The sequence below is a fragment of the Neltuma alba genome, unplaced genomic scaffold (assembly GCF_004799145.2).
Source record: "Neltuma alba isolate B1F8T4 unplaced genomic scaffold, ASM479914v2 tig00006895_pilon, whole genome shotgun sequence".
NCBI lineage: Eukaryota > Viridiplantae > Streptophyta > Magnoliopsida > Fabales > Fabaceae > Neltuma > Neltuma alba.
In genome coordinates this window covers 23479-47968 of record NW_021634612.1, presented here as the reverse complement: position 1 = coordinate 47968, position 24490 = coordinate 23479, and the positions used below count along the sequence as shown (strand labels likewise).

General features: G+C 36.8%; 2 protein-coding genes across 3 annotated transcripts; one reads left to right on the top strand and one right to left on the bottom strand.

Annotated features, from left to right (window-relative positions):
- Nucleotides 1-464: 464 nt before the first annotated feature.
- On the top strand, nucleotides 465-2534 carry LOC114751389 (acyl-coenzyme A thioesterase 9, mitochondrial-like; the record flags this gene model as incomplete). The annotated part of the gene is given in 7 exon segments (XM_028940067.1): nucleotides 465-588; nucleotides 591-641; nucleotides 1010-1297; nucleotides 1300-1484; nucleotides 2006-2078; nucleotides 2081-2133; nucleotides 2221-2534. Coding segments are annotated over 7 exon segments (927 nt in total), but the record flags the coding sequence as incomplete, so codon positions are not given.
- An 11541-nt stretch (nucleotides 2535-14075) lies between these two features.
- Nucleotides 14076-19972, bottom strand: LOC114751392 (formin-like protein 1). Of its 2 annotated transcripts, XM_028940069.1 has the most exons (5): nucleotides 19578-19972; nucleotides 17256-19550; nucleotides 16963-17162; nucleotides 16138-16382; nucleotides 14076-15439 (listed from the first exon to the last, which is right to left on the bottom strand). In XM_028940069.1, exons 1-5 carry the CDS (start codon nucleotides 19766-19768, stop codon nucleotides 14612-14614), a joined length of 3759 nt encoding a protein of 1252 aa, XP_028795902.1. In that variant the 5' UTR covers nucleotides 19769-19972; the 3' UTR covers nucleotides 14076-14611. The 2 variants fall into 2 exon arrangements, with proteins under 2 accessions (XP_028795902.1, XP_028795901.1); XM_028940068.1 differs by having other exon boundaries at nucleotides 17256-19972.
- Between the last annotated feature and the right edge of the window lie 4518 nt (nucleotides 19973-24490).

Sequence of the window (24490 nt, the reverse complement as noted above, 5' to 3'; positions counted from 1 at the left end):
TGAGAATCTGGGTAGATGGAATGAGAATGATATTAAAAATGGTAGTGTGTATGAGCCGAATTTCATGTATTGCAATCATTCCTCCTTTTCTGGAGCATCACTGTTCGTAGGAAATCAGGTTCTCTTGCAGTAACAACAAAGCATAGCACCCTGATCTCCATTTTGTGCGCGTATTTAAAATTTTTAATTTTTTTAAAGAAAAAAACTACGATCTAAATCTAAATTCTAAACTAAAGTTAATCTTTTGACAGTTCACTTTAAGAAACAACAATAGAAAATCATTAAATAATAAAGTAATCTTTTAACAGTTAACAGTCTTCATTTCATGGGAATTGATTTTCTGGGCCTTTTCATCTCTGCTTGCAGTGATTTAGTGTGTTAAATGGCTTTATAGCTTCAAAAATAAAATCATCCTCCAAATTTTACTGAACTAATTTATAATTTATATTTTCCTGTATAAACAGCACTGCTCTGATGACGATAGCACGACAAGGCCTCTTCTACTGGTCACTGCTTCTGTAGACAAGATTGTCCTGAAGAAGCCAATTAGTGTTGACATTGATCTCAAAATAGTTGGTTCTGTCATATGGTTGGCCGATCCTCAATTGAGGTCCAGCTTGTGGTATCTCAGTCCAAAGAAGGTGCTATCACATGGTTCTAAAAATTTGAGTATTTTAGAGTGCCAAAACTTCAAACAGACTAGTTTCCCATTGGCTTCGTCATGATTTTGTCGGTAACTTGGTCTTCATATGTTATGATGTTATCCATACCAACCCATCTGATTCAACTATGAACTGGCCATTGAACCAATCTGGTTCAAACAAATGCACTAGTTGCAATTAAATTCAATTGGCCAGATGACCGGCAGTGATTGAACCTGACCTATTTTCTTTTTTCTGCTTTAATCAGTTTTTATATTGTCTCATATAAATATGATATACCAAATTAAATCTTGTTTAGCTGTCTATTTGCTTTATAGTTGGATTTCTAAGACGCATGTCTAAAATAGTTGCAGAGGGCTCTAATGATTCAGACTCTGTAGCACTCACAGCCAACTTCATATTTGTTGCACGGGACTCAAAAACTGGAAAGGCAGCTCCAGTTAATCGACTTTCGCCTGAAACTGAACCTGAGAAGTTACTTTTTGAACAACGTGAGGCAAGACATAATTTTAAGAAAAGGAAAAGAGGAGGGGAGTGGAAGGATTTGGAGAATGGAAATCTAAATAGACTCAAATCTCTGTTGGCAGAGGGAAGAGTTTTCTGTGACATGCCTGCCTTGGCTGATCGTGACAGCATTCTCTGAGGGATACCCGCCTTGAGAACTCTCTAATCTGCCAGCCTCAGCAGCGGAACATCCATGGCCGAATCTTTGGAGGATTTTTAATGCATAGAGCATTTGAATTGGCTTTCTCAACAGCATATGCTTTTGCTGGATTGGTTCCATGCTTTCTTGAAGTTGATCATGTTGATTTCTTAAAGCCTGTGAGTATTCTGTCCTTTGTTTTCTACTTTCATCATATCTTCGTCAAAATGACTACTATTAGAAAATCCTTAAATCCATACCCTTGATTAGCTCATCTATAGCATAATTTTACAGCACATGCGCACAGGGAATATTCTTTGAAAATATTGTGATAAAATCGGATTCAACTATAACCACTGCTAAAAAGAACATATATGATTGAGTTGGCATATTGTTTGCGTTCGAAAATCGTCAGAGAGGAAGAGAAAAAAGGGATAGACTTTTGTGCTTTTTTTTTTTTTTTTTTGGTGAGAACTTTTGTGCTTTTTGGTTCCAGCCTATAAGGTTTCTTTCTCGGTCTCACACAATGAACCTGCCAATGTTTTGCTATTCTTTTATCAATTTGTTTGAATGAGATGTGAACTGATGCAACTCACGCTATAAGTTGTTTTGACTGATTACTTGATCTCTATATGATTAGAAGGGAGTGAAAATCAAGCTATTTGTTTGTAATCGTAAAGACAAGGATTTATTTGACCAGGTTGACGTCGGGGATTTCTTGCGTTTCAAGTCCTGTGTTCTTTATACCGAACTTCACGATCCAGATCAGCCACTGATAATGTTGAAGTTGTTGCTCATGTTACTAGACCTGAGCTGCAATCTAGTGAGGTTAGTTTTATTGAACTACACTTTGGACAATAAAAAAGATTGTGGATTGATTCATCTTGCTTCCCTGTTTTCTTTGGTTCGATACAGGTATCAAATACTTTCCATTTCACTTTCACAGTACGTCCTGAGGCAAAGGCAATGAAAAATGGCTTGAAACTTCTAAAGGTAGTACCAGCTACAGAAGAAGAAGCTCGTTTAATATTAGAGCGCATGGATGCTGATAGTGATAGTTTGCAATGATCTTGAGAAGGATCATTTGTACGCTGGTGAATTAAACAAGAATTGGCAGGAAGAGAAAATGGGGTAAAGCTATAATTAGGTTTTAACTTAAGGAGAAAAAGTGTAATTCCCCTGCTTATTTTACCACGGTCCATTGATAATGCTAGTATTTTGCAGCGCAAGTACTTTTCTCCGCTTCCCTACCATGGAACACATCCTCTACCCAACGTGAGAGGGAGGGTTGGATTTGGTCCGAAATGTTATGCCTAATTATTTCAAGGGTTATAATTAATTTATTTATGTAATTTAATTTCTTTTAATTTACTAAGTATTATAAGAATTAGCAGGAGTACTTTTTAGATGATATGAGTAATTCTTGTTATCCGTCACTAATTAGGTATTCATTACATTTTTTTCGAGATCGCTCAAGTTTAAAGTTCCTTTTTTTGCTTCTCAAAATGGAGTTCATAACTTTTTAAATATGGTCAAAATTAAGAAATTTTAAATTGATTTTCAAACAAATTTAATGATTTAATCATTTTTCCTTAGTTTTGGTGAAATAGTCTGAGGTATCTTATAATAGGGATTGAACTATTGGAGGGGATATCATTAAATACACGTGGACCTTCCTTTTTGAGTTCAACCTAATGGCACAAAATCCATCATTTGAGTGCATAATAGGTAACTGTTACTTTTACAGGGATTGACAATATTTTGTATACTTCATTCATGTAATGTGATTTTATTGACATATAATTAAGATACTCACATATAATTTATCAACAAATATTTAAGTCATAACTGAGTAGCCAAAAAATAGAGGCTAAAAGGGCAGAAAATGAGCTCATGACAACAACAAAATATAAACGAAAATATTTAATCTTAATAATGCTAGGAACTTTCAATAATTGTTAGAAAGACAAACATCAGGTTCATTGTTCATGAAAACAAGCTCTCAACATAAGATTCACCATAAACTTCACTAGAAAAATGACTAATGTCCCACGAGGCTCCAACTGTTCCTTGATTGGATCAACTAAAACTATATCTCTATATGTCAGTAAGGCTCAGGAACACTTTTTCGCTGCTAGTTATAGCTCATCCATGGTATGAAAGAACATGCTTGAAGCTCCCATAGAAGATTCTCCGATGATGCACATGATGATGGGAGATACATCTGCACTAATAAGTTTCTCTGCCATTGATCAAACAGGCATAGTTCCATCACTTTCGTTGCAATTTCTTCCCAGCCTCATCCAGTTTCTGAGCAATCTCAGCTTCAGTGTAACCTTGATCATTAAGTTTATCTTCAAGGATCGCCAGCTTCAGCTGAATCTGACGTTTCCGGTCATGTTCAGGGATCTCTTTGTTAGGTTTCCTAGTATTTGCCTCATATCCTCGGCTGTTTTTCCTAGCAAACTTCCTAATAATCTTGGCCTTCACAAAGAACTTGTTGCTCTGCGTATATCCATTCGTACCAGATCCCCTCGGGGTCTGTAACCCTATTCCGTTGTACATATCGGCTCCTAGTGTAGACAAAGCCTAGCTAGGGTTCCAACATTTTTCAATACTTGCAACAGAACAATCACGCAGGGCTGACGGTGGACAGCGTCCAACGGCCGGTGACCTTGACCAAGGGTGGAATGTTTCTTCGTCGACGAAGAAAAATGGTCTGCTCCTTCTTCACCTAGAAGAGGTTATGTTTGGTTTTCTTAGGAAGGGGATGGAAGAGGTTTTGATGTTAATGTTTGGTTTTGTTGATGATGATGAGGTTTCTAAATAATTCCTTGATTTGGTTAATGAAAAGTAAAAATTAATCTACTATTTTATCCTTATCCGATGGCTTCTTCTCTTCTTTTTTAACTTTTATTTTGTATAAATTAATTTTATTAATTCAAATAGTATAATTTATAAAAATTCATCTATATCTTAATATACATTGTTAATGTGTATAATATAATGATAATAACAAAAAAATATTTAACTCCCTTAAATATATAACAAAATATCATTATGATATATCTACTTATAGATATATCACACGTATAAAGCTGTCTGATAAGTATATATTTTATAGTTAAATTGTTTAGATTTTGAAATATATTTGGTTGATTTTATGAATATCTCATATCTGTTTAATTAACTTTGCTATATTTTCCTCTCTTTAGACAATTGTAGGATAAAAATCAATTTTTTTATAAAAACTACTCAAATGTTTTTTGTTTTTCATTGTTGCAGGAAATGTTACAAGGTTAAAAAAAGGGTTATATAAGTGGACTGAAAAAACACTTGTAATTATTAATTTTCTGGATTAACTATTTAGAGACTAATTCATTGTCTTTATTTTAATTTTATTTCCTCTCGCTTAATCATTATGATTTAGCTTGCTTAACTTAAACAAAAATAAGAATTTTAGTGTCTAAACGCTACTTATTCTCTCTGAAAACAATACTCCAGTCAACAGAGGAGGAAGATGATTGCGTTCTCAGATTTATTTATTTTTTCCAGATGCCACATCACCTCCAGTCAATAGAAACTAACGGCCAATGCAAGCCTAACAAACAGAAGGACTAGCGCTAATAACATAACAAACAATAAGGATTGAATTAAAAAGAAAAAAAACTATAAGGACTTGATTTAAAATTGGATGCAATTATAGGGATTGGCAAATTAATTTTCCAGGTTAGTTATACTGTAGTTATAAGTATAACTACTTATACCTTCATCCTTCTGTAAACAATTCCATCATTGTTTACAATCTCTCATTATCCATCTCTTCAATCGCTATGGAGAGTCAATTGTATTTTTTCCCTGCATCAAAGAAAGAAACTAACGAACATAGAAATGATATTCTGGTTATCGGCATTGCTTTGGGCATTTGCGTTTTAACACACATCGAATAGGGCACATCTTCTAACCCTGTACAGTCTTCTTGCTTGAAAGATCAGGTAACAATCTTCTGACCCTGGACAATCTCATTATTGAGATTCTTATTTGGTATCTAATATATTTTCTTTGCTTTTTTTGTTAAGTTGCAGCCCACAAGTAGGAGGAAGAAAGAAAACGACGGCAGGAAGAAAGGCGACAGTAAGAAAGGTAGCGGGAAGAAAGGCGACTGAGGAAAGAAACCCAAAAAGGAAAAAAGCAAGTTTTACAAGCATTTCCATTATTAAAATATTCTGTTAATATTTTGTTGATATGATTTGATTTATTTGATTTGTATTCATCTCTTGATTTATTATTAGGTTTTATTATTCTTTTTTTTGTATGTATAGATGTACTCATCTCGTTCCAGAATATACAAATAATATTCATCTCCAATATTTTCTCTCTTTCTCTATTCTGACATGGTATCAGAGTCATAAACTTTTAGACACCTACCTTTGTTTGACGTGTCATCACGCACGTGCTTTTATCCCATTTGGTTTCCTCTAGATTTGCGCCACTCCACATCCTTTCTACCGTCATCTTTTACCGTGTGTATTCACCATGGAAAAGTCTGAGGTTGCCCATCCAATCTCTGTTATGTTGAATGGCTCCAACTACTGCCTATGGTTTGAGAGTATATGTGGTTTTTTAAAAGGGCATAAACTATAACATTATGTTACTAGTGATATTCGTTTTCTTGTTCGCAAAGCTGATGAGACTGATTTGAAATTCAATGACTGACTTGATGAGTGGGATAGCAAAAATAATCAAATTATCACATGGTTTCAAAATACCTTAATTGCTAGCATAAATCAATAATTTGGCCGCTTTGAAACAGCAAAAGAGGTATAGGATCACCTTGCTAATCGCTATACATAATCTGATTTGTCCAATCAGTTTCAATTGCATAAAAATCTCAGTGTCTTAAAGCAAGAAAAAGGTCAGCCCCTATATTAGTTTTTGGCTAAGATTGAGTCTATCTGGGATCAATTAGCCTACTCGGAACCTAGTTTCAAGAATGAGGAAGATGCACAAGCTTTCTTTCAGTACCGCGATTAGCTTCGTCTTATTCAATTATTGATGTCTCTCACGGATGATTTTGAGCCTGTTTGAGCATCCTTACTTTACCAAAGTCCACTTCCGACTCTTGAGGATGCTCTCCCTTGGCTTCGCTTCGAAGAAACTCGATTTGGACTTTTACAATGTACTCCTGAAATGGTTTTTGCTACCACTGGAAGATCCTCTAAATCTTGTCATCGTTGCCCTCAATTTGATCACTCCTTTGATCAATGTCCCTATATTGAGTGCCGAACCTGTTAAAAGAAGGGATATATAGCCGCAAATTGTCCTACCATGTTCTGTGACCACTGTAAAAAGACAGGGCATCTTATTGATTGATGCCTTACTCGTCCTCTCAGGTCTGATCAGGGAAGATCAATAAGGCCTAATTCCTTTTCCAAGCCTGCATTATCTACTACTGCTGCTGATTTTACCTTGGAATCTTCTACTGCAAATCTTGAGGCTTTACTTTGCAGGTTTGTCCCTGATACTTCCAACCCACCTGCTACCTTAGCCACCTCCTCAAGTACTTCATGGTTCTTTGACTCTGCTTCTTGGAACCATATGACTAGTTAGGAAATTTTTTTTCTTCTATGTCAAAAATACTACTCTCATCCTATACATACATCTAACAGCTGTCAAATGCCCGTTAGTCATATTGGTACTATTTCTCTGCCCTCCTCATCCATTTATGAGACTTACTCCATCCCTACTATTAGCTTTAATCTTCTTTCTGTTGGACAACTTGTTGATATGGGTTATAATGTCTTATTTATCAAAAGTGGTTGTGTTGTGATGAATTTTTGGACAGGACAGGTCATCAGGAGTAGGCATAAGGTCGACTGTATGTTTGAGCTCAACTCACTGCATCTCCCTGAAGTCACTTCTCCCAAATTGTGTGCTGCTACTACATCTTCGTCCCTCAATTTATGGCATCACCGTCTTACTCATCCTTCCTTAAATGAACTTCGTCCTTTAATTTCTAGTGGTCTCTTAGGTCGAGTCAAGAATGAGTCTTTACATTGCATTTCATGTCAAACTGCCAAACAACCTGCTTTATCATTTAATAAAAATGACTTTATTGTTGATTCCATTATTGATTTGGTTCATTCAGACATTTGGAGTCCCACGCCTACTCCATCTATGGGAGGATCTCGATACTCTGTGATTTTTGTTGATGATCATTTGCGTTATACTTGGATATATCTTATGAAAAACAGATTCAAATTACCTGATATTTATATTAAATTTGCTACTATGATTCAAACTCAGTTCTTAAAAATTATTAAAGTCTTTCACCGCGATAATGCTTTAGAATACCAGGATTCTAAACTGCTTAAATTTTTTAATGCTAAGGGAACCATCTCTCAGTACTGTTGTCCTTATACCTCTCAACAAAATGGTAGGGCTAAATGTAAAAACCATCATATCCTTGATTCTGTCAGAGCCTTACTTATTTCCTCTTCCTGTCTTGAACGTTTATGGGGTGAAGCAGTATTGACTACTATTTACTTATTAATAGAGTTCTTACACCAGTTATTGGTAACATCTCTCTTTTTGAGCGTCTTCATGGTACACCTCCTAACTATAGTCTTCTAAAAGTCTTTGTTTGCATCTGTTTTGTTCTTCTTCCATCTTATGAGACCACCAAATTACAAGCTCGTGCTCGTGTTTGTTGCTTTCTTGGTTATGATCTAAAATATAAGTTATCACTGCTGGGACCCCATCTCTCATCGCATTCGAGTCTCCCATCATGTTGTTTTTTGGGGAACATATAAAATTTTCATCTTTGATTGACCTTTCCTCCCTTTCTCTTCCTTCACCTTCTATTTTTACAAGTACTTCTGTTGATTTTTTCCTAATAATTTAGATACTTTTGTTGATCTTTGTTCTAGTAACTCAAGTCCAGACTCACCGACTGAGCTCATTCACACGCTCGATGCAACACCCACTCCAGATGAGCCTACTGTCTCTGATCCTCCTACACAACTCATGTCTACGGAGCCCTATCACCTGACATCACCCGACCCACACGTGTAAGACACCCCCTTCCTACCTTAATGATTACCACTGTCTTTCCACCATCCTCCAGTTTTAGGAACCCCAACCCTATAAAGAAGCCTCTTGTGATCCTATTGGGTAACAAGCTATGAATGAAGAATTGCAGGCATTTGAGAAAATGCATACTTGGGATCTTGTTGATCTTTCTCTTGGTAAGACTCTAGTTGGGTACAGATGAGTGTACAAGAATAAAACTCGTTCAAATGGCTCTCTCAAGTAGCAAAAGCACGTTTAGTGGCCCAGGGATTCACTCAGGAGTATGGTATAGACTATGAGGAGACTTTTGCTCCTGTTGCTCAGATTACTTCTGTTCGTAACCTTCTGGATATTGCTGCGGTTAAGCACTAGACTCTCCATCAGATGGATGTCAGGAATGCCTTCTTCAATGGTGATTTGGAGGAAGAAGTTTATATAAAGCCCCCTCCTCAGTATCCTCATCCACGAGATAAAGTTTGTCGTCTTCGTCGAGCCCTTTATGGACTTAAGCAGGCCCCTCGAGCTTCGTTTGCTAAGTTTAATAGTACAATAAGCCATCTTGGCTTCACTTGTAGCCCTCATGACTCTGCCTTATTTGTTCAAAGTAGTAACCGAGGTATTGTTCTACTTCTCTTATATGTTGATGATATGATTATCACAGGTAGTGATCTGGTAGGAATTCATGAGCTTAAAATTTACTTAGGAGGACAATTTGAGATGAAAGATCTTGGAAGACTGAATTATTTTCTTCATCCTGAGGTACATTATGGGGAGAGTGGTATCTCTCTTTCATAGGTCAAGTATGCCTATGATTTGATATCTAGGGCCTTACTCACTGATAAAGCTGTTGAAAACACTCCCATTGAGTCTAATGCTCATTTTGTTCCTATTGATGGGACTGTGTTGGAGAACCCAACACGCTACCTGCAATTGGTTGGAGGACTCATCTATCTTACTGTGACTCATCCAAACATTGCCTATGCAGTTCACATTGTTAATCAGTTCATGTCTGAGCCCCGAACCACTCATTATGCAGCCATTCTCTGGATTCTTCGATATGTTAAGGGAACCTTGTATCATGGCCTTCATTTCTCTGCTAGGTCTTCTCTCATTTTACGAGCCTACTCTAACGTTGATTGGGGAGGTGACCATGCCGATCGTCGATCTACTACTGGGTTTTATATATTTCTTGGAGACTCTCTTATCTCTTGGAGAAGTAAGAAACAAACTCTATCCTCTTGATCTAGTGCTGAGTCAGAATACCACGCAGTAGCAGATACTACTGCTGAGGTTCTTTGGCTTTGTTGGCTGCTTGATGATTTGAGAGCCTCCTAGACATCCTCCACTAATATATATTGTGATGGTCAAGCAGCTATTAAAATTGCTCACAATGATGTGTTTCATGAATGCACAAAATATATTGAGATTGACTGTCATTTCACTCGGCAATATATTATTCGAGGTACCATCAGACTTGTTCCCATTTGCGTGAAGCACCAACCGGCCGATTTGTTTACCAAATCTTTTAATCCTGGTCGCTTCTAGTTTTTAGTGAACAAACTCAAGCTACTTTCTCTCAAACCATCTTGAGCTTGTGGGGGGATGTTAAGATATCTTGTTAATATTTTGTTGATATAATTTGATTTATTTGATTTGTATTCATCTCTTGATTTATTATTAGGATTTATTATTCCTTTTTCTTATATATATAGATGTACTCATCTCATTCCAGAATATATAAATAATATTCATCTCCAATATTTTATATATTACAAGTTTGTTTTTTGCCTCTCAGCAGCCAATTGCCAAATCATTCTGCAAACACATGTGGCCAAATCAAATCCCAGATCAGCCTATGATCCGGTTGATTTATTCAGATGTGGATGGGGCTGAAGCACGTGAAACAGAGTTTGAAATCTCGTCGAACGAAGAGCGTTCCGAAAACCAGAAGATGATATACTTTAACCAGTTCTGGAGTGACTTTGTACGCGAAAGAGGATTAATCAAAGATGATATTTGCACCTTCATTATGGAGGAGAAAGACGTACCTAGCTTACACGTTCGTGCCCATCATTGGCAGCGCCACGTTGATGACTTCATAAGGAAATTGTAGTTAGTCAATCATTGCTTTTAAAGCCACACTTCTCAACGTTGTACTTCGATTTATGGATATCATTAGGCATTCGGGTTTACATTTTTCTTATCATAAAATCGGATTAGCAAGGGATTATTGACTGGAATCAATTGTTACAGTCAATTTTGTATTGAACTGAAGTACCTCATGAATAAATGAAAATTTCACTTCCACTCCCTACTTCACGGGGGCTCTCTGAAAGAAAAATGATTGTTCTCTGTCTCTTTAGTTTTTTTTTTTTTTTAAATATGATCTCTGTATTTTTTTTCCGTTAAAAAAAAAAAAAGTCATGCTCAACGACTGATAGATTGCTTTGGAGGGTTGGCAGGATGGGCAATACACCGTCAGAAGTGGATATAGGGCCACAAGAGGGGTAAAATTATGGCAGAATAGTGATTTATGGGGGACGATTTGGAAGTGGCAGGGTTCAGAACGAATCAGGCATTTTATGTGGCTAATAGGGCAAGACCGTTTAAATAGGAGTGCTTTGAGGAATGAACAATGCGGGCCTAGAGGGATGAATTATAAGTGGGAAGTTGGAGACAAGAATTCATGTGTTACGTTTTTGTGATCAGGCAAAAGCAGTAAGGATGAGTTTTATCAGCAGAACACATCAATTTTTTTTTAAAACAGAATCTAACCTCACAGAACAAAGAAGGGTAAGAGGGATGCAGAAGGAGTTGATATGAGGAGTTGGAGACTAGACATGGAATGCGTATGAGCAAGGGATGGACGGCCTGAAATGTAAAGATCCCAAGGTAAGAGACGAACACTGCAATAAACCTGCCTGTGAGTGGAAATCTGGGAGTCCCGGTTTGCCTGGGGATTCGTTTTACAAAAAGGATTGGATTTTACAAGCGTAGGCTGGAGATGGCAAGAGACTGGGGTTTCGACAATATTGGCGAGATAGATGAAAGGAAAGGAGGTGAGGGAGGGTTATCAAAGTGGCTTGAAGAGAAGGGTTGTAGATCAACAGGAGCGGCCTAATCAAAATAAGAAAGGAAAAAAGAAAAAGGAAAAATTTCAGTTAAGGATAGCAGTAGACAATTTATTTCAAATAGTCCCCAAAACATTTTGAAATATTACTGCTAGGGCTGCACATAGACAGGGCTGGATAGGACAGGACCCTTGTCCGATACCCAGCCTGAAGAATAAACAGGCTGGAAAATACCGCCCGTTGCCCGGCCCTACCCATGAAAAGCCCTATTAAGTTCAGATTGGGCAAATACCGGCTGGGCAGGACAGGCTTTCATGCCCAATAAGTCAATATACTATATTAATTAACTAATTATTTATGTCCCTCTTAATAATCTAATGTAACTTTATATTAAAATGACAACTTGGCCTTAATTTTATTATTACTAATTAGTATACTATGAAACTACTTTTTATAGTAGCTAGGAGGAGTGGACTATGACAAAAAAATGTTGTTTGTATATTTTATTAAACTTAATTGTTTTTCTAGTTTCTAACTCTCAAAATCATTCAAAAATAAATAAGTATAATAAACACTAAATATTAATGCAACAGTACGTTTGATTAGAAAATAAATATCGGGCAAATAAAATATATATAAATAAAATTATATATATTTTGGCGGGTAGGGCCAAATGGGCAAGGCAACATACCGTGCTCGATGCCTGCCCAACAATTTGCCCAACCTGAATATACCCAATAGTTCTTTTGGGCCATTTTTTTTTTAGGACAGGCTGGGTTTTTTTTGCGGGTTTGGACGGGTATAGCATGCAACTCGGCTTCATGAACACCCCTAATCACTGCAAGACCAAATGAGCAAACTGAAATTAATTTAGAAAAGAAAAAGACATTTTTATCCCCCTAAACTCCGTGACACTGAAGCTCTTCCCCCTCTCTCTGAAAACATTCGATAGCTCCAACTCTTCTCTCTCTCACTCTCTGAAAAATCTATTATTGGGTTTAGAGAGATCATTCACCGCCGCCATCATTTCGGTAAAGAGAGCTTTCACTGTCACTACTATTCTAGTATGGAGTACCTTCACCATCGGTGCTGTTTTGGTAACAAGAGCCTTCATTATCGTCATAGTCTCCCTCCCTCTCTCTCTCTATAAGTGACCTCCTTCACTGCCTTTCCATTCAAAAATTTCTGGATATAATACTGTAAATCCTTCTCCATTTCTTCTATTGTAGATTTTATGGGTTTGGCTTGGGCTATCATGGAGCTCTAAATCAGCAAGAAATTTTTTTATTACTCAGATTTGAGATAAAATTATACTGTGGGGTGATTTTAGATTCACACCGTTGAGTGTTGAAAATAAACCTTTCATTTCCTATCATGAATTATATTATAAATTTACAAATTCCACTTCTCTAGAAAAATGATGATTTGGTGTTGTGAAAACTCATATTTTTGTTGTAAATTCGCATACTGTGTTTAATTATTGAGAATTGATTGAAGTTAATACTTGAATGATGTGCGATAACATATTATATATGGCTAGCGGTAGTAGAAAGCAATTATTTTGCATCTTCTATGTGGGAAGCGAATATGTGAAGACCTTAGAAAGCAAAATGATAGATGAAGTACTACACTGAAATTGGCTGACAACTATGTAAATGCAGAACAAATTAATCCACTTGCAAATGGATGTATCTAACTATCTATATTGTTAATAGGTGTATCCGTGCTGCAAATATCCTAATTTTACTTTTGAGCTGTCACTCCCTTAGTTATCAACTGTTTTGTTCAACTTTATGAATGAAATAAATCTACTTACAAATAGACATTTATATTGTCAATAGACATATTTATAAAAATTTCTTTTTATAAAGATGAAATGATTTTTTTTTTGGGGAAAAAAAAAAGGAGTTTCCGTAAAGAAAAATAAAAATTACTTAATAGTCACTAGGAACATATGTGTAACATCTATCGAGCCTGTCAATCGATGACATCTTCTTCCCCTTTTCTTTATTTTATTTTAAATTTTAAACATAGTAAGCTGTGTAATTAGTGAATGCTTCGGAGTATTAATAATTAATAATTATTTTTCTATTTTTGTTTATACTTGGATATGTCTCGTTTTCCTCTTCTATCTGCAAGAGCCATCAATTTTGAACACAATTTCTAGGCAGACAAATTTAAAATTAGAGCTAAATGGGGCAAGTCTAGTCTCAATATTTGTCAAGCAGAACTAACGGATAATGAGATAATTTATTATTTGTAATCCAACCGACGCTAAAATCCTCCTTTAAAACTTTTTTAAACGTAACATTACGGGTTTCATATGGTAACCAGGTGAATTCGAACACACACAAATTGGGTCAAGGGGATACTTCATTTGTCTATAACCCTTAAAATGATTTTAACATCCAAACCGGTCACATAACTCACTCTTACTTTAGGAGACAAATTAGTTGCAAATCCCATTTTTTAATTCCTCCAAGAACAGTAATAGAAACCCTGAAAATATAAATCATTTCCCGTGAATTAAACTTTCAAAATTTATTTTCTAAATTTTAAAGCAAAATATCATTTATTTAATGTTAATAACTTTTTTTTCTCTCTCCTATTCCATTCAAAATGAAAATATAATTGAATGAAAATATATGCATAAAACTACTCGCATAAAATGTACAGGTCCATTTTTACCACAAGAAATACAGATCCGTCTGCTGGCTGAAGAAACGATCAAGCATACTTCATCATCCTGTTTCCCTTCCTAAACTGGCCATCCATGAGATGGTCTCACATGCTCATCTCCTTCACTTTGTATTCACAGGCTTCCCAAACACGAAATAATTGATAAGTCCAATGGATGTCCCTCTAATTGAATAGCTTTATACATATGGTTATAAAAACCTTACAATGCACCTCCTATTCATATAGTATGGCAAACTTATTCTTCAGGAAAAAAAGAACAGCTTCTAGTCTACATATAATCTATATATATCACATATAACTCAAATCTTTTACATGGATTTTTACAATTTTTAAACGGAGAGAACCCAAAATGGTTACATCATTTTGAGCAGACCATACGTGCTCCCACCAGTCAAAAACACCTGGTACCAGGTTGTTTCTACAAAAGATGCAGCCATGAATCACAGAGACAAAAGCCTTGGAGGCTATGGAGAGGGACTATCATCATCCGAAGAGCTGTATTGTCTCTTTCCAAATAATCCAGGTAGGGGTTGTGGAAGCATAGGGTTTAGGGGTTGTGGAAGCATGGGGTTTACTGGGACTGGGAATCTATGGGCAGAACTAACCATGGTCCTCTCGTTTATTAAACCAACTTCTTTGCAGACTCGGTCGAGAACCGATAAGAAGTCTCTCACCACCATGAAGATTCTGAATGGATGAGCTTCTTCCTTTGCTAAGTTACCATGGAAATACTCAGTAATCTCCTTCACTAAAGAAAGAGCAACACTTTCATGGGCTTGAATCCTCAGGATCTCCACCTCGGCCATCCTCATGAATTTGTTCATTGATTCTGTAAATTTTTTACCACTTTCATCTTGCCGTGTTGCCTCGTTTAGTCTCACCACCTCTGTTATGTAAGAAATTCCTTTAGAAAGTTTGGAGACATCGCCATTGAGAACCTCAGAATCCATTGCAGCAGCCTTCTTTACGTTTGCTAGCTCTGAGCTCAGACTGGAAACAACTTGTAGACCAAGCCTCCTGCACTTGGCATCTTCACTTGAAGAGGAGTTTGGAGTTTGGGAAGTACTTGAGAGACGAGCACCTTCAGTTCTTATAATTTCCTGTACAACGAAGTGCAGTAGGGTTGTCTTCCCATCGGCACCTTTAACATCAACAAGCTTGAGAAGTGTATCGAGCTTGAAGGCACGTGCATCACCGCGGTTTGTCCCTACATTCATGCGGTTCCCAGTTTTGAGCACAGCCTCTAGAAGCTTCAAGAACATTCTACTGTTGCGTAGCTCCTCACAGGCAACCTGCAATTGGATGTCAGAGGAAAACTAAATTTCTTCTGTTGTCTTACATGAGGGAATCATGTGGGGTAAAAGGAGACTATGATTATTGAAATCTGAGTGGCCTATTTTGGGAATACACGGATAAGCAGCAACATATGTAAAGTACAGGCAAGAAGCTAGGGAGGCGTCAAGCTAGAATCTCATGGCGCATTTTATATGTGCGTGCACACAGGCACACATGTCTCTGCTTGTGAAAGGAATTCCACTTCTTATAATTTTACAATGTCCATTATGTCGTTGTCAAGGCCTTGAATCCTTTCTAATTTTTTTTTATAAATAAGGAGTAAAGATAAAGACTAATTTTCCATCAATAAAATTACATTTTGATTCCACTAACTTTGAGGGTTTAAAAAAGGTGAAAGATGCACACAAGGTTGCAGGGCATGTTTAGATCTTGTCTCTATCAAAGAACAATCTATTATTCACTGCACTTACTGCAACCTTTTTTTTTTCTGGTGACCAAGGAAACATAACCTCATATTAAGTGTGAGATAATATTCTAACCACATTTCATGTTGAATGACAATCTAACCTGTAAGAATATATTAAGCTTTTAAGAAGGCTGACTAAGTCTACAATTTCACTTTGACACCAAAAGATGTGATGCAAAGAAGAGGGACACAGCACATTGAAAAGGAAAAGTGGGAGAGAACAATTACCTCTAGAGTTTCAAACGACTTCCTGAGATACTCCACTTCAGACTCAAAATTAGCTATGTAAAGCATGGCTTCCACCCTTTTAAACGCAAATGGTACACCAAGCACAGCCTTCAAGAATTTCTCAGCAGGACCAAGCTTGATTGGTGAGTCCTCTTTATGTTCCTTCAGTTTACGTTCTTCCTCCTTGCTTGGTGCCATCTTTAACAAGCTTTCGAGTAGTTCTGTACCCAGTGTATCAGCACTACCTGCAGAAAGGTAGATTTTTGTGGTTGCATGTTCAGATTCTATTCAGATACAATCGAACATCCTTATGCAACCATTAGAGAAAAATGCCACCATAGCCTAATTAAAAAATTTAGCATACAAAATTTGAAACATGACACACAAACCCCCTCCCCAAGCTATCACTAAAAGTTAAAACACTATAACTGAATTAAACTGTAACCAACAAGAGAAGGGGAGAGGGGAATTAATGAGCATAACCCACATGATTGTCAAGTAAATGCCTACATTACCATTATCTTCCCAAATTCCCCACCCCCTTAGGATACATTTATGTTACTTGCCACACACACAAAAATTATAATAAAAATAATGGCAAGATCCGTCTGGCAACAAGGGGTAACAACACAAAAAGAAACGTCCCTACAAGTTGATAAGCCTTGAAACCCATTTTAGAAACCAAAAAGCCAAAGAAATACTAAATTGGCATATGGCAGCACTTTGCAGAGGGCCAAAGACTAAAATGCATTATCTGCAAGTGCCAGGAATGAAATACAGGAATCAACGTCACAAATTAAGCTTAATACATTATATGGAAAATACCTTCTAATAATGCTTCACAGACTTCTTCAACAGTCACGTTAAGTGCCCTCAGTAAAATTGCAATATTTTGCGACTTTTTAGGATCAAGTACTCTGTCCTCCTGTTTTGGTGTAGGAAGAACTGAACGCGGTGTAGTATCCTTTGGTTTTGGATGTGGTGTATTCACAACAAACAATGTCTCAATCATTTCCTCGTTTAATCTGCAGCAAACCAATTCAATGCACTCAATCCAAGGAAAGACAGAAAGCTAAAACAAAAGAATCAAAGAACATAGTCAATGTTGAGTATCTTACTTAAAAGAGCTTGACCTCAACTGATCCCAGACCATTTCACGATCAGAGCTAGCTCTCACTTTATCCCAATGCAACGGCTTCAACTTTGGTTTTGGAGTATCCTCATTTGTCCCCAAATTCTTTTGTTGAGAATTTGGAGGCAACTCAACCGGAGACACATCTGTTGTTGGATTTGGCAACACAAAAGGCCTTGAAGGTTGTACTAAAGCTGCCGGCCTAGAAACTGACTGATCAGTGGGAGTTGAAGGAGACGGAATTTCCCATTGCTTTCGTGTTCTTTGGTGGGGTGGTGGAGGTGGAGGAGGAGGCGGTGGTGGTGGAGGGGGAGGGGGAGAAACTCTAGGCTGACCAATGGCTGTTGAGAAAAGTGGAATCTCCCAGTGTTTCCGCTGTGGTGGTGGAGGAGGAGCAGGAGATTCCGCATTTTGATCCAAAACTTTATCTACTCTTGCTGGTTGACGAAAAATTGTTGAGAGGATAGGAATCTCCCAGTGTTTTCGCTGTGGTTGAAGAGGCGGAGGAGGAGCAGGAGCTGGAGAAACTCTTGTTTGATCCACAGCATTTTCAACTGTAGCAGAACGATCCGAAGTGTTGTACGATTCTCTTTCTGGCGATGAAAGCAGGGTTGGCATCGGAGATTGCCTATAACGATCTGAAACATTTGAAAGACTTGGAGAGTGATCCAAACCATGCTCAACCACTTTCTCAGGTGATGATGGCAGAGAGAAAGCTGAAGAAGACGACAGAGACTTCTCACTTTGATTCGAAGCATTGGATAATCTAGGTGACACACATAAGATTTTCTCCGCATTTCTCCCCGGTGATGCATTGGATAACCTTGATGGTGCGCTTGATACTGCCTCCGCACCTCCCTCGCACGATGCCGTGGATAATCTTGGAGACTCAAGGGAAATTTTCTCAGAATTTCTCTGCGGAGATGCCATTGAAATTTTCTCCACATTCCTTTCAGGTGAGGTAGTGGATAATCTTGGTGATGCGCAAGAAATTTTCCCAGCAGGAAATCCTGACAACGAATAAGAAAATTTCTCATCTTGTTTCTCTGGTGCATCTGATTTTTTCTCAACACATCTCTCAGGCGACAAAGAAATAGGAGATGAGGAGGAAGAAGAATGCACATTTTCAAATGCGACGCCCGATACTCTCGCTCCCCCATCTGGGTTCTTCCCTGCAGCTCTATTTGGCGATAACGAGAGTGGAGACAGTAAAGGAGACTTACCATCTCGACCAGAAGCCCTCTCTGGTGTTGAAGATAATGAAGACATTGAAGAAGATTGAACATGCTGATTGTGAACCGGAGATAAAGAAAATTGGCTTCTATCTGACGGTGAGCGTAAAGATCCCTCGCCCAAGCGCGCTTCAGTCCGGGAATGAGCAGGCGGTGGTGGCCGTGGTAGCGGTGGGGATGATGGCAGTAGAGGAGAGCTGTCCACCACTGTAGTTTCCGGCGATTTTGGCTGCGATCTTTTGGGGCTCAAGCTTGCCGGCGGTGATAGGCTAATCGAGTGTGACCGATCCGGTGAGCCCGAAGTGGAAGAAGAATACGAGCTAGAACTCGATTCACTGCTTCGACCAACAAAATTCTCACTCGCAATCGCCGCATACACTCTGCGAGAACCTGATCCCGTGCCATTCGAACTCTCGTGACCACCCAGAGATCCTTTGGGCGAGTAGAATTCCTCTTCCTCATCATCCGCCGTATTAGAACCCACATCGTCCCGCGCCGCTCCATATTGTTGCCTCAAACCTTGCCGCACAAGCGGAGGAAGTGGACGAAGCTCCGGCGAGTCCATTTTCCGAGGGTCCACAGCAGCAGCACCACCGCCACTTCCTCCACCGCCGCCTGCACTACGCCCACCCCGACCAGCATCGTTTGCGTGCGAACCAGAACGATCCTCAACGGCCCTCGAATTAACAATGGTCCCAAGGTAAAGAAACTCAGAGCTAGTTGAAGAAGTGTGCCTCACCTTTCGACCTCCATTACCAGATTCAGCATTGGGCGGAAACAGACGGAGACTACTATCGGATCTGAGAGTCTTCTCATCGGCAGCGTACCGCTTCCTCCTCCGCCGACAGTACACAAAAGCAGAAATGCCAGCGACAACAATAGCACAGACCACAGCACCGATGGCAACTCCGAGCAGTTTTCCGGAAGAGGATTTGGATTTGGATGCGTGAGGGAGTATAAGAGAGGAGATATTGGCAGGGAAGGAAGCAAAAGAAGCAGGAGAAGGAGGAGGAGGAGGTGAAGGGTAGGTAGGAAAAAACGCAGATTGATTAGGGGTAGTCGTGGAAAAGGGATATTTAGCGTTGGGCGATGCAGGAGGGGAAGGAGGAGGGCTAGGAGGCGGAGCAGGAGGAACAGAACCCAATGGCTGAAATGGCTCGTGAAGGATCCTGCGTCCTGAAGAAAGAACGGTTTTTGAACAGAAAATCTGAGGCAGGCAGGTCAAAATGAGAAAGACGAAGAAGAAGATGGGGAAGAAGGGACGCATTGTGATGTGTATGCGTGTCTCTCTCTTTCTGGGAATGAAGAAGAAGGGGGGAGAAGGGGAGGAGAGAGGAGAGAAAGGAAGACACAGTAATGGGTTGAAGATTGGCGTGGGGACTTCTGCTATGGAAAGAGAGAGAGACGCCCACACACAGACACAGTGATGAAGGAGGAGCAAGTGAGGGAGAGAGAGTCACAGCCTCACAGGGAGAACAGAAGAAAGAGATAGAGAGAGAGTCTGTGAAAAGGTTGAATCAGAGGGAGAAAAAGATGTAAGAGAGAGAGAGAAGACATCCAGCTAAGATTCTGCTGGTGGTTGTGTAGTGAATAGCCAGTGAGTATTTACTACTATGCCATTTTATGAACAGCATCTGTGCGTATAATGCTACTTGCATGTTCCTTAGCTCCCTCCATTTCCATTTTCCCCCTTTCTTCCTCCTTTGTCAATTTCCCAGCCCTCCGTCTTTCAATTTACATCCAATAATTAAATTGCTTCAGGCAAATCCTCAAGCTCCTTGTTTTCTTAATGCTCCCTTTATGATTTATAAAGCATGCTTTTTAAGGATTGTGTTTTAATTTGTAAAACATTCTAATAAAAAATTTAAAAATAATTAATGAATTCATTCTGACTATGCCATTAACAAATAAAAAACGAAAAAATTGGTAAGAAACCCCCCATCAAAAATTTTATTGTTGAGAAGAATTTAAAAGCTAGGTTGGATCAAAAATGCATTGGCAAAATTTTGTCTCGAGTTAGGTAAAAATATTTATAAGTACTTATTACAAGCTGATCCAACCGAGCCCCGGTCAATTTATAGAGTCTTTTTTATATGATTTATGAGCACTTAGTACAAGCAGAACCAGAGGAGCCCCGGTCAATTTATAAAGTCTTTTTTATCAATAAATTTTTTCATGAGGGATTTTTGTCCCTTTTTTTTAAAAAAAAATTTTACTTGACCCTTACTAATTTACTTCATTCCAGTGAACTATATTTAATAAAAATTAATATTGATGTGCTAAAAATATATTAGGGACTTTTAATTACTAATCACATTAGTTTGTATAAATTTGACAAAAATGCGTTGACAAAAAAATTGACAAAAATGTTTTATAATAATAAATAAAGAGATATTTGGATAGAAATCAAATCATAATTTTAAAAATAATTTTATAATACACAAAATAAATATATTAAAATTTTTTATCATAACTTGTCGAAAGCAACAGCAATTGAGAGTAGCCAACCTAAGTTTAGCTCCAGCTTGTTTTATTTTCTTGCCTCTCGCGAGTCTCGCCCTCATAAAACGACAATTCTCTTATATATATAAATATATATACTCTTTCGGTCCTAATTATAAGACCCAATTGACTTATTTGAGAAGATTAAGGAAGTAAGTTAAGTTGGTTATTTATAATAAATAAGTGTTGTCATTCCTAAAATATCCTTGCTAATTAAGTATATTGGCTAAAACTATCATTATTAGAAGGATTATGTTGGAAAAAAATGCATAAATATAAGAGACAAAATGGATTGGGTCTTATAATTAGGATCAAATAAAAAATCAAATTGAGTCTTATAATAAGGACCGGAGGAGTATATAATTTTAAGAAACGAACAATAAATGTTTTATTAAATTTTGTTAAAAAAAACATAGTTTTCATCAATAAAATCGGATGAAGTAATAATTTAAAACAAGATATTATATGCACAGACTAAAATTTTAGAAAATTTCTTGTCAAATTTTTAGATTTAAAAAATGCCAGTTGCATATGGTTGAAGATTCAAATACTATTAATTAATAATTTAACCTTTTTTTAATATCGAGTAACACATGGATTAGGTAATTATAATATACAGGTATGAAGTATTACCTCCGATCCTCAATATAAAACCTCGTTTAATTTTTATTTTGATCCTAATTATAAGACCACAATATACTTTGTCTCTCATATTTATGTATTTTTTTAAAGATAGTCCTTCTAATAATAGTAGTTCTAGCTAATACACTTGATTACCAAGGATATTTTGGAAAAGACAATACATATTTATTACAAATAACTAACTTAACTTATTTTCTTAATCACCTCAAATTAGTCAACTAGCTCTTATAATTAGGATAGGAGGTAGTACTACGGATGAATTTTTTTTTGTATATTTATCTAGTTTAGTTAACACTAAGTCAATGTGTTTTCGTCAAGTTTAATTTACACCAAGATGGATGTCGTATTGTTCAAGTTTATTATATGAAAAGGAAAAAGCTATGTTATGAATATAAAGGTCAGAGACCACATAATGAAGTTTAACGTCAACTAAGTGTAAAAAGCAGGCAAAAGGACAAGTTTAACGAATGAATTAGTTAGAGCCCATACAGCAATAACATAGAAACTATCAAAGACATAATTATTACTATCGTAGATAAGAAAATAATGAAACAACTGAGATGTTATTAGCATAGTGTGTGTGTGTGTGTGTGTAAACCATGCAAATCTAGGAGTGTTATTATTCAAAACATAGGAGGATGATGATATTGACTAAATCTATGTTGGAGAAACTTGCGAAACAATGAACCGTTACGTTACCAAATGTGGCACATATGTTTTATTGTTTTTACCCCAAAAGTGTTATTTGTTGGATAACTTGAGTTGTTGCCTCTACCCAATCTAATCTCTCTAACCATGGCTATCCCCTTCAAAGAACCAAAAATGCCAAAGAAAATCAATATTATATCTTTGGGTAACCAACCATGGGCTTGTCTACATTTGTTGATTTTAAATGCTCATATAAGTTGGAATAAAACTCTCTACGTATAACTACTTTATATTTCATAAATTATAATTAAAAAATTTTTTATAAACTATTAGAATTAATGATTGTACTTCTTTTCATTAGATTTAACGCTCATTGGTTACTTTCATCCCCATTTATAAGTCATGTTTCATATTAACTAAATGAAGGAATTGTCAAAAAAAAAACCTTAAAAATTAAAAAAATTACATGCAGAGACTCATTCACAGAATTGTTGTCATTTGTTTATTAATTATTGTCAAAACTAATACTAATGTTGTAGCGAGTCCCTGTTTACAATTTTTTTTTAATTTTTAAGGCCTTTTTAGTGATTTTTCCAAACTAAATTAGTTAAAATTAATTGATATTTTAAAGGTATTCTATCTTCCTAACATTACCCTTGATCTCGTTGAAAGTATATTATGTGTCTGTTATTTTTTTAAAAAAACCAATTCCTCCTTTTTTTGGGGCAAGAAATGTTATTCCGTTGTATGTGAATCCTAAAATTTTTCTACTTTAAAACTTTTTGTGTGGATTGAACAATTCTAGACCAGGAAAATTATATTAAAGGATTAAATTGACAAATGAATTATTAAAAAAGCCTTCAAATTACCTTTCACACAGTGCAAATTATTTTCCCATTAAACTATGAATATCTATCATTCACATAGCGTGAATTTATAATTAAAAAGAAAATTAATACTGTATACCACTCAAGCAACTCAAATTTACAAGCAGAACAATAGGTATTTAATTTGAGAGATTCTTATCGGAAATTAAAAAAAATTGTGAATTCGATTCTTAAAGATAATTCTCTCTTTTAAAATCTAAAATTGAAATTATTTTTCACCATCAACTAATAATATTTTAGGTAGAATTTTATCAAACACAATTTGTACCTCAAAAATTCGAAGGATAATCACACACACACAAAAAAGGCCAAAGACAAGGGCATGCAAAAAAGCCTAATTTCGGGGTAAATCCAGCTCTCTCTCTTTTTAGCAATAGTAAATACAGATTTTGGGTTATTCCCACTTTTATTGGAAAGTGTGTGAAGGGGATATGAAGAAAACAGTGGAAATAGGGTGGAAATAACAAAGTTGACGGCCGCCTGAATGGTCAATAATGATGGCGTGTGATCAACGTGTCGGTGAAAACATGCTTCCAATACGTTTAAATTAATTTTTAATATAGGGTTAAAATGTATCCAGCACTTCCAAGTATTTTGCCAGGTGCACCCAGTGGCCTAAAGTAATTTATGGTACAATTTTGCCCTCAAAATAATTAAAATAGTGCACCGGTATCCCATGCTAACAGATCTGTTACTTTGACCGTTAAATTGATGAGTCAGCACAAGTTTGACTAAAATAATCTGACCTGGCATGTCTAATAAGCATGTGATGTGGAATTTTTTTCGTCTGCCACTGCTTTGTTTTCTCTGTTCAGTAAATGCTCTCTTCGGCTCTTGGAATTTTTTTCAGAGTAAGAAATTTTTTCAGAGATACTCCTCTAGTCCTATTTATAAGGTAGAGAGAGAAGATATTTTTTTGTCCTATTTACAAGGCACTGAGAAAAATTTTTTGTATGGATGTACAAATTTACCCCTCATTTATTATTTTGTTGACTTTGTTTATATGAGGTATAATGTATATTAAATAGGGATAAAGTTGAAAAGTTATTAAAATTTAAATGAGAGTTAATGAAATTTAAGGTTTTCCTTGGTCTGTGTGAAACATGCTGGAAATGCCTTATAAATAGGACCAGAGGACTAATATTCAAACAAAACAATGAAATTAACAAGAAAAGCCATGTCACCTGCTTATTAGACATGCCAGGTCAGATTATTTTGGTCAAACTTGTGCTGACTCATCAATTTCACAGTCAAACTAACAGATTTATTAGCATGGGATACCGGTGCACCATTTTAATTACTTTGAGGGC